This window comes from Schistocerca piceifrons, chromosome 6 (genome assembly GCF_021461385.2).
Source record: "Schistocerca piceifrons isolate TAMUIC-IGC-003096 chromosome 6, iqSchPice1.1, whole genome shotgun sequence".
Taxonomy (NCBI): domain Eukaryota; kingdom Metazoa; phylum Arthropoda; class Insecta; order Orthoptera; family Acrididae; genus Schistocerca; species Schistocerca piceifrons.
Genome location: NC_060143.1, coordinates 134,992,658 through 135,006,582, shown reverse-complemented (window position 1 = coordinate 135,006,582; position 13,925 = coordinate 134,992,658). Strand labels below are relative to the sequence as shown.

Here is a 13,925-nt window from a genome sequence, read left to right as displayed (position 1 = left end):
TAGTGTTAAAAAAAGTGACAACCTTCAGTTGCCACGTCAGTGGTTAACAATTCATGTTTTTCTTTCCCATCATCTTGTACAGGATTTTGGATGTAAACTGCCCTAGTGGGCTGGCGACCGTTAATTACTTCCTTTTCGTTCATTAGTGTAACTTTTGGATTCATGATCAGTGGTACCCCTTTTCTGTCCAGTGTTGTTCGTGAGTGAATGCACAAAATAACTTTCATTTTTCCAAATTACAATCCAGTTCGATTTAATTACCTTTTAATTTTAGTAGACTTTTCCATCAGAAAAGTCTGTTGTACACTTTCTTCCTACTTATTGGTACTATTTCTTCGGGAAAGATAGCCTTATCCGATTAGTAAAAATTCATTAGGCATTCACGAGATCCAAGGTCATATTTTATATCGCAAGCAGGATAGGCCGATTAGTAAGGGGGAGGCTACACCAGTACCATATAGAGATTTTCATAGACAGTTGTAACATTTGCCTCAGAAGAGGATACAACGGCCTTACGACAGGCTTCCCATGCGAATCAGTGCACGAATCCGGGCCAGAGTGTGTGTGCCCCGTTATACTGGTAAGTAGGCTTATACTGCTATATTCTTTGTAAAGTTAATCTTATTTTGTAATCACTGAAATTGCACCACACACTCTCTCCACTCGTCACGTTTGATTTTGTTTCTTCCTCCAATTACAGATGTTACACTCGTTTTGGTCAGAAACACCCATACTTTGCAGGACGGAGATGTACGTACCGCAGTTTCCGGAGGAGGTGTAGGCACGGCCGTTGGCGCTGGAGCTGAGCGCGCCGCTGCGGCTGCTGCCGTGTCCGGGTATGGTGTCGGAGCGCCAGAGGACGCGCACGATCTGGTAGTAGGCGACCGACATGAAGAGCAGCGGCAGCGTGTACAGCAGCAGGCTCTTGGCGCCGTGGAACACCATCTCGGAGTCGTAGCTCCAGGTGCTCTCGCACTGCGTCAGCAGCACAGAGTCCCAGTCGCGGCCGCGGGCCCTCAGCACCACCAGCTCCGGGATGTCTGCACGCAGACCACTCACTCTCAGCACGTGTTCAGACTGTACGCTCGAAAATGAAACAGACATTCAGCCCAAACAAGTCGATCCAAAAATATCTGTGTAGAGAGACGATGGATGGGACCCACCTTGATCTACATCTACACTACTGGCCATTAAAATTGCTACACCAAGAAGAAATGCAGAAGATAAACGGGTATTCATTGGACAAATATACTGTACTAGAATTGACATGTGACTACATTTTTACGTAATTTGGGTACATCGACCCTGAGAAATCAGTACCCAGAACAACCACCTCTGGCCCTAATAACGGCCTTGATACGCCCGGGCATTTAGTCAAACAGAGCTTGGATGGCGTGTACACGTACAGCTGCTCATACAGCTTCAACACGACATTACAGTTCGTCAAGAGTAGTGACTGGCTTATTCTGACGAGCCAGTTGCACGGCCACCATTGACCAGACGTTTTCAATTGGTGAGACATCTGGACAATGCGCTGGCCAGGGCAACAGTAGAACATTTTCTGTATCCAGAAAGGCTTGTACAGGACCTGCAACATGCGGTCGTGCATTATCCTGCTGAAATGTAGGGTTTCACGGGGATCGAATGAAGGGTAGAGCCACTGGTCGTAACACATCTGACATGTAACGTCCACTGTTCAAAGTGCCGTCAATGCAAACAAGAGGTGACCGAGACGTGTAACCAGTGGCACCCGATACCATCACGCCGGGTGATACACCAGTATGGCGATGATGAATACACGCTTCCAATGTGCGTTCACCGCGATGTACCAAACACGGGTGCGACCATCATGATGCTGTAAACAGAGCATGGATTCATTCAAAAAATGACGTTTTGCCATTCGTGCACGCAGGTTCGTCGTTGAGTACACCATCGCAGGCGCTCCTGTCTGTGATGCAGCGTCAAGGGTAACCGCATCCATGGTGTCCGAGATGATAGTCCATGCTGCTGCAAACGTCGTCGAATTGTTCGTGCAGATGGTTGTTGTCTTGCAAACGTCCCCATCTGCTGACTCTCGGATCGAGACGTGGCTGCACGATCCGTTACAGCCATGCGGATAAGATGCCTGTCATCTCGAATGCTAGTCATACGAGGCAGTTGGGATCCAGCACGGAGATCCATATTACCTTCCTGAACCCACCGATTCTGTATTCTGCTAACAGTCATTGGATCTCGACCAACGGGAGCAGCAATGTCGCGATACGATAAACGGCAATCGCGATAGGCTACAATCCGACCTTTATCAAAGTCGGAAACGTGATGGTACGCATTTCTCCTCCTTACACGAGGAATCACAACAACGTTCACCAGGCAACGCCGGTGAACTGCTGTTTGTGTATGAGAAATCGGTTGGAAACTTTCCTTATGTCAGCACGTTGTAGGTGTCGCCACCGGCGCCAACCTTGTGTGAATGCTCTGAAGAGCTAATCATTTGCATATCACAATGTTCTTTCTGTTGGTTAAATTTCGCGTCTGTAGCACGTCATCTTCGTGGCGTAGCAATTTTAATGGCCAGTACTGTACATCTATACTCCGCAAAATGCCTTTAAGAATAGATGGATGGATGGATGGGTGAATGAATGAATGGATGGATGGATTTAATATTGGGACATTCAATAGTAGAGACAGGTCACTGGAGTCCTCTGCGATAAAAAGATGCCTCAGTATCTAAAGGCAAAAGTATATAAGACCATGATACGCCCAGCAATGTATGGGACTGAGGCAAAGGTTTAATGTCGCACCGATCACCGACAAAGTGAGGGAAGTCCTTCTCCTCTGGAGCGGCCACGTCATGAGAAAGCAAGATAACTCAGTTGCAAAAACAGCGCTCCACATCAACCCAGGAGCAACAAGACCACCAGGAAGACAGGAAAAGAGATGCACTGATAACATGAGGGCAGACTTGCACGTTGTTGGCTTAAGACCAGAAAATGTCAACGACATGGAGAAATGGAGGAGATGTAGCAAAACAGCAGACCCCGCAAGTCGGGGTTAATGCTTGGAAAGAGAGAGAGAGAGAGAGAGAGATTCAGTAGTAGGGTCATCAGTGACCATTCTCAGTCAGCGGTACGAATAGTCAGTATACACAGGCAAAAAGAACACCAAAAAAGTAATTAATGTAAAGTAATGAAATTACGGAAATATATCTGTCTAGTGTAATATTTCTGGCTTAGTCAGCCATCATATTAGGCTCCAAAAAGCTGTTCCCAGAGCAGTGGAGATGCAAGAAGTATGCAGATGACGAATTATGGTGTGAGGTACCTGTGGCAGATGTTAGATTCTGTACCATTGCCGTGAGAAAGACCGTGCATAATGTTACTGTTCTGTGACTGGGTGCTGTGTTCGGAGCAAGGGCGCCAATACGTTAAAGTATAGTTATTAGTTAAACTATTCATTGGAATGACTTCACTTTTTAATATAAATATCTCTCAACAGCTGACTATCAGTCAGTCATTTTAGAATTATGAAAAACAATTTAAATCAAAAACGAAAGACTGACGAAATTGAAGACGAAGCGTTCGGGTCACGCTTTTTCTGGTATGGCGCGCGAAGTGTTTCGGGCTGTTCGTCACTCTGGATTAGGCAGTCTAGAAGAACAGACATGTTGTCTGTCGTAGGATGTGTTTCCAATTTTTATTTAAGTTCCTGTTCGTCACTCTGGATTAGACAGTCGAGAAGCATAGACATGTTGTCTGTCGCAGGATGTGTTTGCCAGTATTCAGTATTAAAAGATTCACTCCGGTAGTCACGAGGCACAGACACGTGCCACAAATAGTGTAAAGATACATTTCCGTAAACATTGAGTTTGATCATGTACTTTGCTGTATCAGAAGGTGTTGTGTTAAGATCCTGTAGTCTTCTCGTTTGGCTGTATTCCAGAACAGAACCTCGCTAAAACTCAGTTTCAGCCTTAAGATACAGAACCTACGACCTGCGTACTGTTTTCTGCGCTGGGGACATCAACTTGAAGACAGCAGGTCAGTGAACTATAAGAGAACCTTCGTATTCCACACAGTGCAGTGGAAACAACTAGGGCCGGCCAGTGTGGCCGTGCGGTTCTAGGCGCTTCAGTCTGGAACCGCGCTACCGCTACGGTCGCAGGTTCGAATCCTGCCTTGGCCATGGATGTGTGTGATGTCCTTAGGTTAGTTAGGTTTAAGTAATTCTACGTTCTAGGGGACTGATGACCTCAGATGTTAAGTCCCATAGTGCTCAGAGCCATTTGAATCATTTTTTGAAACAACTGGGCGCTTCACGTGTACTGCATGCACAGAACAAATGTGCTCAGTGACACGTCATATGCAGTAATGCAGAGGAGGTAAAGGAGGATGATCGTTATTAACACCAACAATCAATTCATTCTTCCTTTCTTGCCGTACACTGTCTAGGTAACATACATACGTGACTAAAATTACAAGATCACAGGTTAATGGAAGCCCGAAATAAGTCAGGGCAATCGTGAAACGCTGGTACATTGTTAAGCAATGTAACTACCAGGGAGTTGAATGCAAACATGCAGTCGTTCTTGCATTGTGTTGCGTAGGTGTCGAAAGTCAGTTTGTGGGATGGGGTTCAATTCCTGTTGCATTTGGTTGTCAGTACAGGGGATGTTAATGCTGTTTGTGGATGTCACTGCAGTTGTCGTCCGATGGTGTCCCTTATGTGCCCGACTAGAATCAGATCTGGTGATCGAGCGGGCCGAGGCAACAAGACACTCTGTAGAGCATGTCGGGATACAACAGCGGTGTGTGGGTCAGGGGTATCGTGTTGCAGAACACCCCCGGGACTGCTGTTCATGAATGACAGCAGAATAGGTCGAATCACCAGGCTGAGGTATAATTTGCAATCAGAGTACGTAGGATAAACATGAGAGTGCTCCTGCAGTTATACAGGCCATAACTCCAGGTGTAGGTCCAGTGTATCTAGCACCTAGACAGGTTGCTTACAGGCCCTCAACTGGCCTCCATCTAACCAACACACGACACTGGCACCGGGGTAGAACCATCTTTCATCAGAAATACAATAGACCTCCACCCTACCCTCCATTGATCTCTCGTTTGGCACCACTGAAGTCGCAAACGGCTGTGGTTTGGGGTCAGTAGAAAGCACGCTACAGGGCGTCGGGCTCTCCTTGAAGTAACCGATTTGTAACAGTCCGTTGTGTCACTGTGGTGCCAACAGCTGTTCAGAGTGCTGCTGCAGATGCAGTCCGATGCGCCAGAGCCATACGGCGAACACAATGGTCTTCCCTCTCGGATTGCCATGTGGCCGTCCGGAGCCCGATCATCTTGCTATCGCACACTCTCGTCACTCCGCTGTCAGCAGTCATGTACAGTGGCTGCATTCGTGCCAAGTCTTTCTACAATATCGCAGAAGGACCACCCAGCTCATCGTAGCCCTATTACACGTCCTCGTTCAAACTCGAGGAGGTGTTGATATTGGCGTCTTTGTCGACTTAGAAGCATTCTTGACTAGTATAAAGTCGCCACGTCAAATGTCAAATGTAACTAACGCTCACGACACCGTGTATTTAAAGTAGACCTGGTTTGCATCGTCATTGTCGCGCTGCTACGCCACTCACTGGCGCAAAATTTTAATAGACGCCTACCATCTTTCGCTTACGTTGCACGGCTACGTCTTGGTGCTGCGATTTTTGTCCCAATAGTTTAGCTATATTTAAAAGTAAAGGCATTACGTATACAAACACAGTCGTGTATGCGATGCACCATTGCTTTCTTTTTTTCCCTCCTACAGGTTTTACTCTGTACAACTCCCTCCAGTGCTGTGGAAGGTATTCCCCCATATCATAGCACTTGCCGTATCATCCTCTCCTTCTTCTCAGTGTTTTCCGTATGTTCCTTTTTTCGTTGATTCTGCAGGGAATCTCTTCTTTCCTTATCTCGTACGTCCACTTAATTTTCAACATTATCCTGTTTTGAAACTTTCCTGGCAGATTAAAAATGTGTGCCAGACCGAGTCTCGATCTCGGGACCTTTGCCTTTCGCGGGCAAGTGCTCTACCAACCTTCCTTTCAGGAGTGCTAGTCCTGCATGGTTCGCAGGAGAGCTTCTGTAAAGTTTGGAAGGTAGGAGACGAGGTACTGGCAGAAGTAAAACTGTGAGGGCGGGGCGTGAGTCGTGCTTGGGTAGCTCAGTTAGTAGAGCACTTGCCCGCGAAAGGCAAAGGTCCCGATTTCGAATCTCGGTCCGGCACACAGTTTTAATCTACCAGGAAGTTCCATATCAGCGTATACTCCACTGCAGAGTGAAAATCTCATTCTGGAAACATCCCCCAGGCTGTGGCTAAGCAATGTCTCCGCAATATCCTTTCTTTCACGAGTGCTAGTTCTGCAAGGTTCGCAGTAGAGCTTCTGTAAAGTTTGGAAGGTAGGAGGCGAGGTACTGGCAGAAGTAAAACTGTGAGGACGGGGCGTGAGTCGTGCTTGGGTAGCTCAGTTGGTAGAGCACTTGCCCGCGAAAGGCAAAGGTCCCGATTTCGAATCTCGGTCCGGCACACAGTTTTAATCTACCAGGAAGTTCCATATCAGCGTATACTCCACTGCAGAGTGAAAATCTCATTCTGGAAACATCCCCCAGGCTGTGGCTAAGCAATGTCTCCGCAATATCCTTTCTTTCACGAGTGCTAGTTCTGCAAGGTTCGCAGTAGAGCTTCTGTAAAGTTTGGAAGGTAGGAGGCGAGGTACTGGCAGAAGTAAAACTGTGAGGACGGGGCGTGAGTCGTGCTTGGGTAGCTCAGTTGGTAGAGCACTTGCCCGCGAAAGGCAAAGGTCGCGAGTTCGAATCTCGGTCCGGCACACAGTTTCAATCTACCAGGAAGTTCCATATCAGCGTATACTCCACTGCAGAGTGAAAATCTCATTCTGGAAACATCCCCCAGGCTGTGGCTAAGCAATGTCTCCGCAATATCCTTTCTTTCACGAGTGCTAGTTCTGCAAGGTTCGCAGTAGAGCTTCTGTAAAGTTTGGAAGGTAGGAGGCGAGGTACTGGCAGAAGTAAAACTGTGAGGACGGGGCGTGAGTCGTGCTTGGGTAGCTCAGTTGGTAGAGCACTTGCCCGCGAAAGGCAAAGGTCCCGAGTTCGAGTCTCGGTCCGGCACAGAGTTTTAATCTACCAGGAAGTTCCATATCAGCGTATACTCCACTGCAGAGTGAAAATCTCATTCTGGAAACATCCCCCAGGCTGTGGCTAAGCAATGTCTCCGCAATATCCTTTCTTTCACGAGTGCTAGTTCTGCAAGGTTCGCAGTAGAGCTTCTGTAAAGTTTGGAAGGTAGGAGGCGAGGTACTGGCAGAAGTAAAACTGTGAGGACGGGGCGTGAGTCATGCTTGGGTAGCTCAGTTGGTAGAGCACTTGCCCGCGAAAGGCAAAGGTCCCGAGTTCGAGTCTCGGTCCGGCACAGAGTTTTAATCTACCAGGAAGTTCCATATCAGCGTATACTCCACTGCAGAGTGAAAATCTCATTCTGGAAACATCCCCCAGGCTGTGGCTAAGCAATGTCTCCGCAATATCCTTTCTTTCACGAGTGCTAGTTCTGCAAGGTTCGCAGTAGAGCTTCTGTAAAGTTTGGAAGGTAGGAGGCGAGGTACTGGCAGAAGTAAAACTGTGAGGACGGGGCGTGAGTCATGCTTGGGTAGCTCAGTTGGTAGAGCACTTGCCCGCGAAAGGCAAACGTCCCGAGTTCGAGTCTCGGTCCGGCACAGAGTTTTAATCTGCCAGGAAAGTTTCATATCAGCGCACTCTCCGCTGCAGAGTGAAAATCTCATTCTGAATTCTTCTGTTTGTACCACATCTCAAATGCATCGATTCTCTCGTGTTCCAGTTTACTCACAATCCATGATTCACTACCATACAACGCTGTGCTCCAAATGTATATTCTCAGGAATTTCTTCCTCAAATTAAGGCCTATGTTTAATATTAATAGATTTAGTTTTCCTACAAGGGACCTCAATTCCTTGACTTCGTACACTTCATGATCACCTATTTTGATGTTAAGTTTCTCAATATTCTCGTTTCTGCTACTTCTGATTAAGTTCGTCTTTCTTCTGTTTACTCTCAATCTATATTGTGTACTCATTAAGCTGTTCATTCCATTCAATAGAATTTGTAAATTTCCTTCACTTTCACTAAGGATAGCAATATCATTAGCACTGTAATTCGATCACTTCGTTCTTGGTCTTCTAATCCTATCTCTTAAACTTACTGAAAATAATAAGAGTACTTTTCACCAGACACAATTTGCTTTTATTTATAAATCATCTTTTGTGGTCATTCTGGAAATATGGAAACATAGTATGCCTATAGATGTTGGTATCTGTAGGTTTAAGACAGTATTACCTGACAAAATTGACATACAATTTACTCAAGGTATTTTTGCCTCTTGTTTACATATCTTGCAAACCATTGCTTGTTCCTTCATTGTCGGTTTAGGTTAAGATTGAAAGCAAATTGGTTGCACATTCATTCTTGGCTTTTTATATCCTCGTTTTCATGCTGCTTTGATGTTTATTCCACTTCATATCACTTTTGTAAAACATCAAAATACAAATAGGAGTAGTAGTGTAGTTTCATGTGTTCACCACTCTCAGTATTTGCTCTTGTGTCTTGTTACTTTGTTTGTGTGGAAATCTGTCCTTGTGTTGGTGATAGCTGAGCATTTGCTGATTTCATTATTCAGCTTTGTTATTATGTTTCCTTTGTAGTCATTGTTTGTGACTATTTGTACTACGTATGCATTTATTTTTGGTAGACATCTGTGTCTAATGGATCTGTGTTTAGTTTGTGCAGCACATATCTAAGTCCTGCTTGTTTGTGTAAGTGTGTATGATTTGATGTCTGGTTTATTATTGTGTCTGTTGTGAGTTTTCGATACATGTCGAATATGTGTTTGTTGTTTTGAATCTTCATGCTTCTGTTCAAGAAATTTAACTGTTTTGCTCCTTTTCTTTTGTAAAATTTTCTTTTTCATGAATACATTTTATGGCTGCATTTAACCGGTCAGTTTTACTGCTTGGTTCATCTATCACATTCAGGATCCACTCCATCTAATCCAGTGCCGGACAGTGTGCTTATTGTGCATCAGGTTACTACATAAAGTTAATAAACAAAACAAATGAATACCACAGGAAAATAGCCACATTAACAATAGATACAAAGAAAACTTGGTAACGAGGCTGAACAAAGGGCAGAAATACAAAGAGAAAAGAGCAAACACCCAACTTTCAGTGACACAAGGACAGGCTTCCACGTAAACAAACATACAAGGCACAAGAACACGAACACACAGTGTGACAAAGGAAAAAAATAAATAGTGACATACAACCACAAGTACACACATATAATATCATAATATCTAATACTTTCAGAAAACAAAACATAAAAATAAGTCACCAAAGATATAAAGAGCTTGAAAGAGCGTGAAAGTACAGGACAAATCATTTAGCTTTCACTGAACACTTACACCAACACCAATATAAAATTACCATCGGAGACACAGAAATGGAAATTTTAATTATAAAAAACATAAAACACCTTCCTATCCTACAAGAAAATTACCACATTCATAAAGTCATAATAGAAAAGAAAAAAAAACACACAAATGATAAAATCAACCAAATACCAAATCATATATTTTGCATCCAGATTTCCAGAATGATCACAGAAAATGCTTTATAAATAAAAGTGCTCCTTAATTATTTGCAGTAAGCTTTGTAAGAAAAACCAATAACAGCTGATAAAGACTCTATATATACAATTGTCATCATTAAATCTTGCATGCCGGGTGTTCCGCAACATTTTTATTTCTTTTTCTTGTTTTAGTGGTTAGTCTACTGACTGTTTTGATGCGGCTATCACGAATTCCAAAACCAAACTGACCGTCATCTGTCACATCCTCAGTTTTCAATTGCAATATTCTGTATTCGATGAGCCCTCTTCCACGCACTTAAATGTGATTTGCGAATGATCAAAGTAGATTCTTGTAAGCAACTTGAATGCATGAGCCATTAAGCTGAGTGTGCGATAGCTCTTGCACCTATCTGCCTTTGCTATGGCTCAAATGGCTCTGAGCACTATGGGACTTAACATCTGAGGTCATCAGCCCCCTAGAACTTCGAACTACTTAAACCTAACTCACCTAAGGACATCATACACATCCATGCCCGAAGCAGGATTCGAACCTGCGACCGTAGCGGTCGCGCGGTTCCGGACTGAAGCGCCTAGAACCTCTCAGCCACTCTGGCCGGTGCCTTTGCTATCTTCGAGATTCTGTGGATGATGGTTTCCCGATAGTCTGCTGATATGTCCCAAGCCTCGTAGGTTGTACACACGAACCTGAATAGTCATTTGGTTTCCATTTCCCCTAATGATCTTAGAAATTCTGAAGGAATATTACCTTTCGCTTCTGCCTTATTTGTCACTGTCTTCCAAAGGTCTGTTAAGCTCTGATTCTAATACTGGGTCCCCCATATCCTCCATATCGATTCCCATTTCTTCTGCACGCTTTCCACGTATCCTCTTTCTCCTCTGCGTTTAACAGCGTAATTGTCCTTGCACTCTTGATGTTGCCACTCTTGCTTTTAATTTCCCCCAACGTTGTTTTGACTTTTCTATATACTGCATCAGTTCTGGCGACCGTTTCTTTATCGATTTCTTCACATTGTACCTGCAGTCATTTCGAATTTGCTACTTATTTCATTTCTACGTGAGGTACATCTGAATTTCCCTGACCATTTCTGTACACCCTCGTTTCTTTGACCGGTTGAAGTATTTCTTCTGTTACCCAAGGTTTCTTCGCCGTTACATTCCTTGTAACTATCTTTATCTGCCCAAATTCTGTGACTGCTCTTTTTAGAGATATCCATTCCTCATCAGCGTAGCTCCTTGGAGTGGTATTCAGTATCGCAGTACCTAGAGCCTCAGAGAACGTCAAACGTACATCATCACTCTTCACTGTTTCAGTAGCCCTCTTTTTTCCACGTTGATTCTTCCTGACAATTAGCTTAAACTTCATCTTGCTCTTCATCATCACTAAATTGCGATCTGTATTTGCTCCTAGATACACCTTTTGCTCGAATATCTGAGTTTGGAACTTTTTCCTCACGATGAGGTAATACAATTAGTATTTTTCTGAGTTTTTTTGCCTTTTCCATGTATAACTTTATTTCTGATGAGAATAGCCCAGTCACAGAACCATTAACGGTGATTCAGCTCCTGCGCTAAGTTCCTCTTCACAATGAATTCTACTGCTGATACTGATCAGATCAAACATCTGTCTTCTTCCCGTTTCATTTCACTGATGGTCACTACATCTACTTTAAGTTCCGTTTTCAGACTGTCTAGCTACTCTACCACATTCAGAGTTTTGACATTTTACTCCAATACTCGTAAAATGTTACCCTTTTGTTGGTTTTTCAGTCTTTTTCTGATGGTCACCCACCACTTAGTGTTCACATCTTCGAGAACCGAATGGCAACTAACAATGATTGCTTTGGTATGTTAGAGATCATCATCTTCTCAGTTGCTTTCTCGATCGCCATGCCGTTGATTAATGTAATCCTCCCAACCTTAAGGAGAGTTTCCCATGTCTTACTTCAGAGGAAGATCCAATCTTTTACGGCTGATCTTCCGCCCTCCTGTTAGGAGGCTGTTGTGATGTTTGACTTTATACGCCGGAAATCATTAGTCGCTGACTGATGTCACAATTAAAGTGCTATACTTAGAAAACAATGTTTCGAGGCCAGAGGTGTTTAGCAAATTGTTCATCAAACACTCTTTTCTTGCTGCAATATAGTATTATGTTAAAAACATCCTCAGTGTATTTTTTTCTGGAACGATACAGTCTCGTTTATACATTCGATATTGATTCGAAAGTGTTAAAATCATAATTTTTACATGAATAAAAGGTTGCAATTACTCGTTTGTCCTTTTGAAATCTGTGTTTCCTCTCATCTGATCATAAGTTTGAGGGTGCACTTCCACTTCAGTTCAGAAAAATCACCATATATTCGCGTCGAGATCTTTTGATTTTAGCTAAATTCTGCAAAACACTTCACTTCTGATCTGGCAAGAACAGCATGTTTATCTTAAGAGAATTGTCCTTACACTGTTTGTTCACTTTGTGCCTCTTGTCTGTTATGTGAACACAGGGTGCTTCAGATAATGAGTGTTTCTGTGTAACTTAGAAAATAATAAACCAAACAAATATTTCTTTAGACAAGTAACGTAAGAAGCGTTACTCGTTATCCAGAGATATGAATATAGTTTGTTCAGATGTTATGCAGAGTGTTATTGCAATGAGTTCTATTTTTTATCATGTAGATAACGCTGTTTTTAAATAAATGGTATTTAAATTCAATTTCTATAAATTTTAGTTAAAGAGCTAGAAATGTTAAAATTTTTAAGGGTGGATCTCACATGCTGTACATAAAACTGATTGTGTCAATGAGTGACGATATTCATCAATGCACTGTTCGAAGTCAGTTGGACTGAAGACACTGTACTTACACTGCAGATCAGAATGCACAAACAAAGTAAGTCTGGTCCGGGGGACACTGACGTGGAACAAACACGGAGTTGCTTTCTGCGAGTGGTCCGTGAATAATTTCGCTCTGCACGGCTTACAAAGTGTCATGTTATCTGATGAATCCACGCCCGTAAGTAATGGTGCAGTGAACCGTCGTAAAATACATTACTAGACCACAGAAAATCTTACATGGGTCCGTCACGTCTCTCGTCCAACGAGTTGGTCCATGTGTGGTGGGGAATTCTTGGAGACGAAATCATCGATCCACACTGCTTTGTATGTACTCTGACAGGTAAGATGCATCGAACCCTTACCACGAGGTGACAAAAGTCATTGCATATGCACGTATGTAGATGTCCGCAGTAGCGTGTAGACAAGGTTTAGTAGGGTAGCGCATTGACGGAGCTATCATTTGTAATCACAAAATTCACCTGGAAAGGTTTGCGACGGGAATTAACAGACTTTGAACGTTGAATGGTGATTGGAGCTAGACGCGTAGGACATTTCACTTCGAAACCGTTAAGGAATTCAATATTCCGAGATCCACAGTGGTAAGAGAGCACCGAGAATACCAGATTTCAGGCATTACCTCTCGCCTCGAATAGCACAGTGGTCGACGGCCTTCATTTAACGACGGAGAGAAAGGGCGATTGAATAGAGTTGTCAGGACTATCAGAGAAGCAACATAATACGGAGTAACAACAGAATTGAATGTGGGTCGTACGACGAACGTATCCTTCAGGACAGTGCGTCGAAATTTGACGTGAATGGGCCATGGCAGAAGACGACCGATGCGAGTGCCTTTCCTAATAGCACGACATCGCTTGTGACCGTAGCGTTCGGATCCTACACGAATATAAAACCGTGGCCTGGTCAGATGAGTCCCAGTTTCCATTGCTAAGAGCTGATGGTAGGGCTCGAGTATGGCGCAGACCCCACGAAGCAAAGCTTCCAAGTGGTCAACAAGGCACTCAGCAAGTTGGTAGTCGCTCCATAATGCTGTGGGCTGTGTTTACACGGAATGGCCTGGATCCTCTGGTCCAACTGGACCGATCACTGACTGTAAATGGTTATATTCGACTACTTGGAGACTATTTGCAGCCACTCGTAGATTTCATGCTCCCAAACAATGATGGAATATTTTTGGATAACAACACATCTTGTAACAAGGCCAGAATTACTCGCGATTGAATTGAAAAACATTCTGGACGATTGGAGAGAATGATTTCGCCATCGAGATCGTCCAACATGAATCCCATCGAACATTTACGGGACATAGTCGAGAGGGCATTTCGCGCTCAAAATCCTGAACCGGTAATACTTTC

General features: G+C 43.7%; 1 protein-coding gene across 1 annotated transcript in view; it reads right to left on the bottom strand.

Annotated features, from left to right (window-relative positions):
* Positions 1–13,925, bottom strand: part of LOC124803191 (orexin receptor type 2-like) — a 151,738-nt gene that overhangs the window by 105,283 nt on the left and 32,530 nt on the right. Inside the window, exon 3 of the mRNA XM_047264374.1 lies at positions 786–1,040. Within this exon, the coding sequence (XP_047120330.1) occupies positions 786–1,040 (255 nt within the window). The remainder of the gene's footprint in view (positions 1–785; positions 1,041–13,925) is intronic.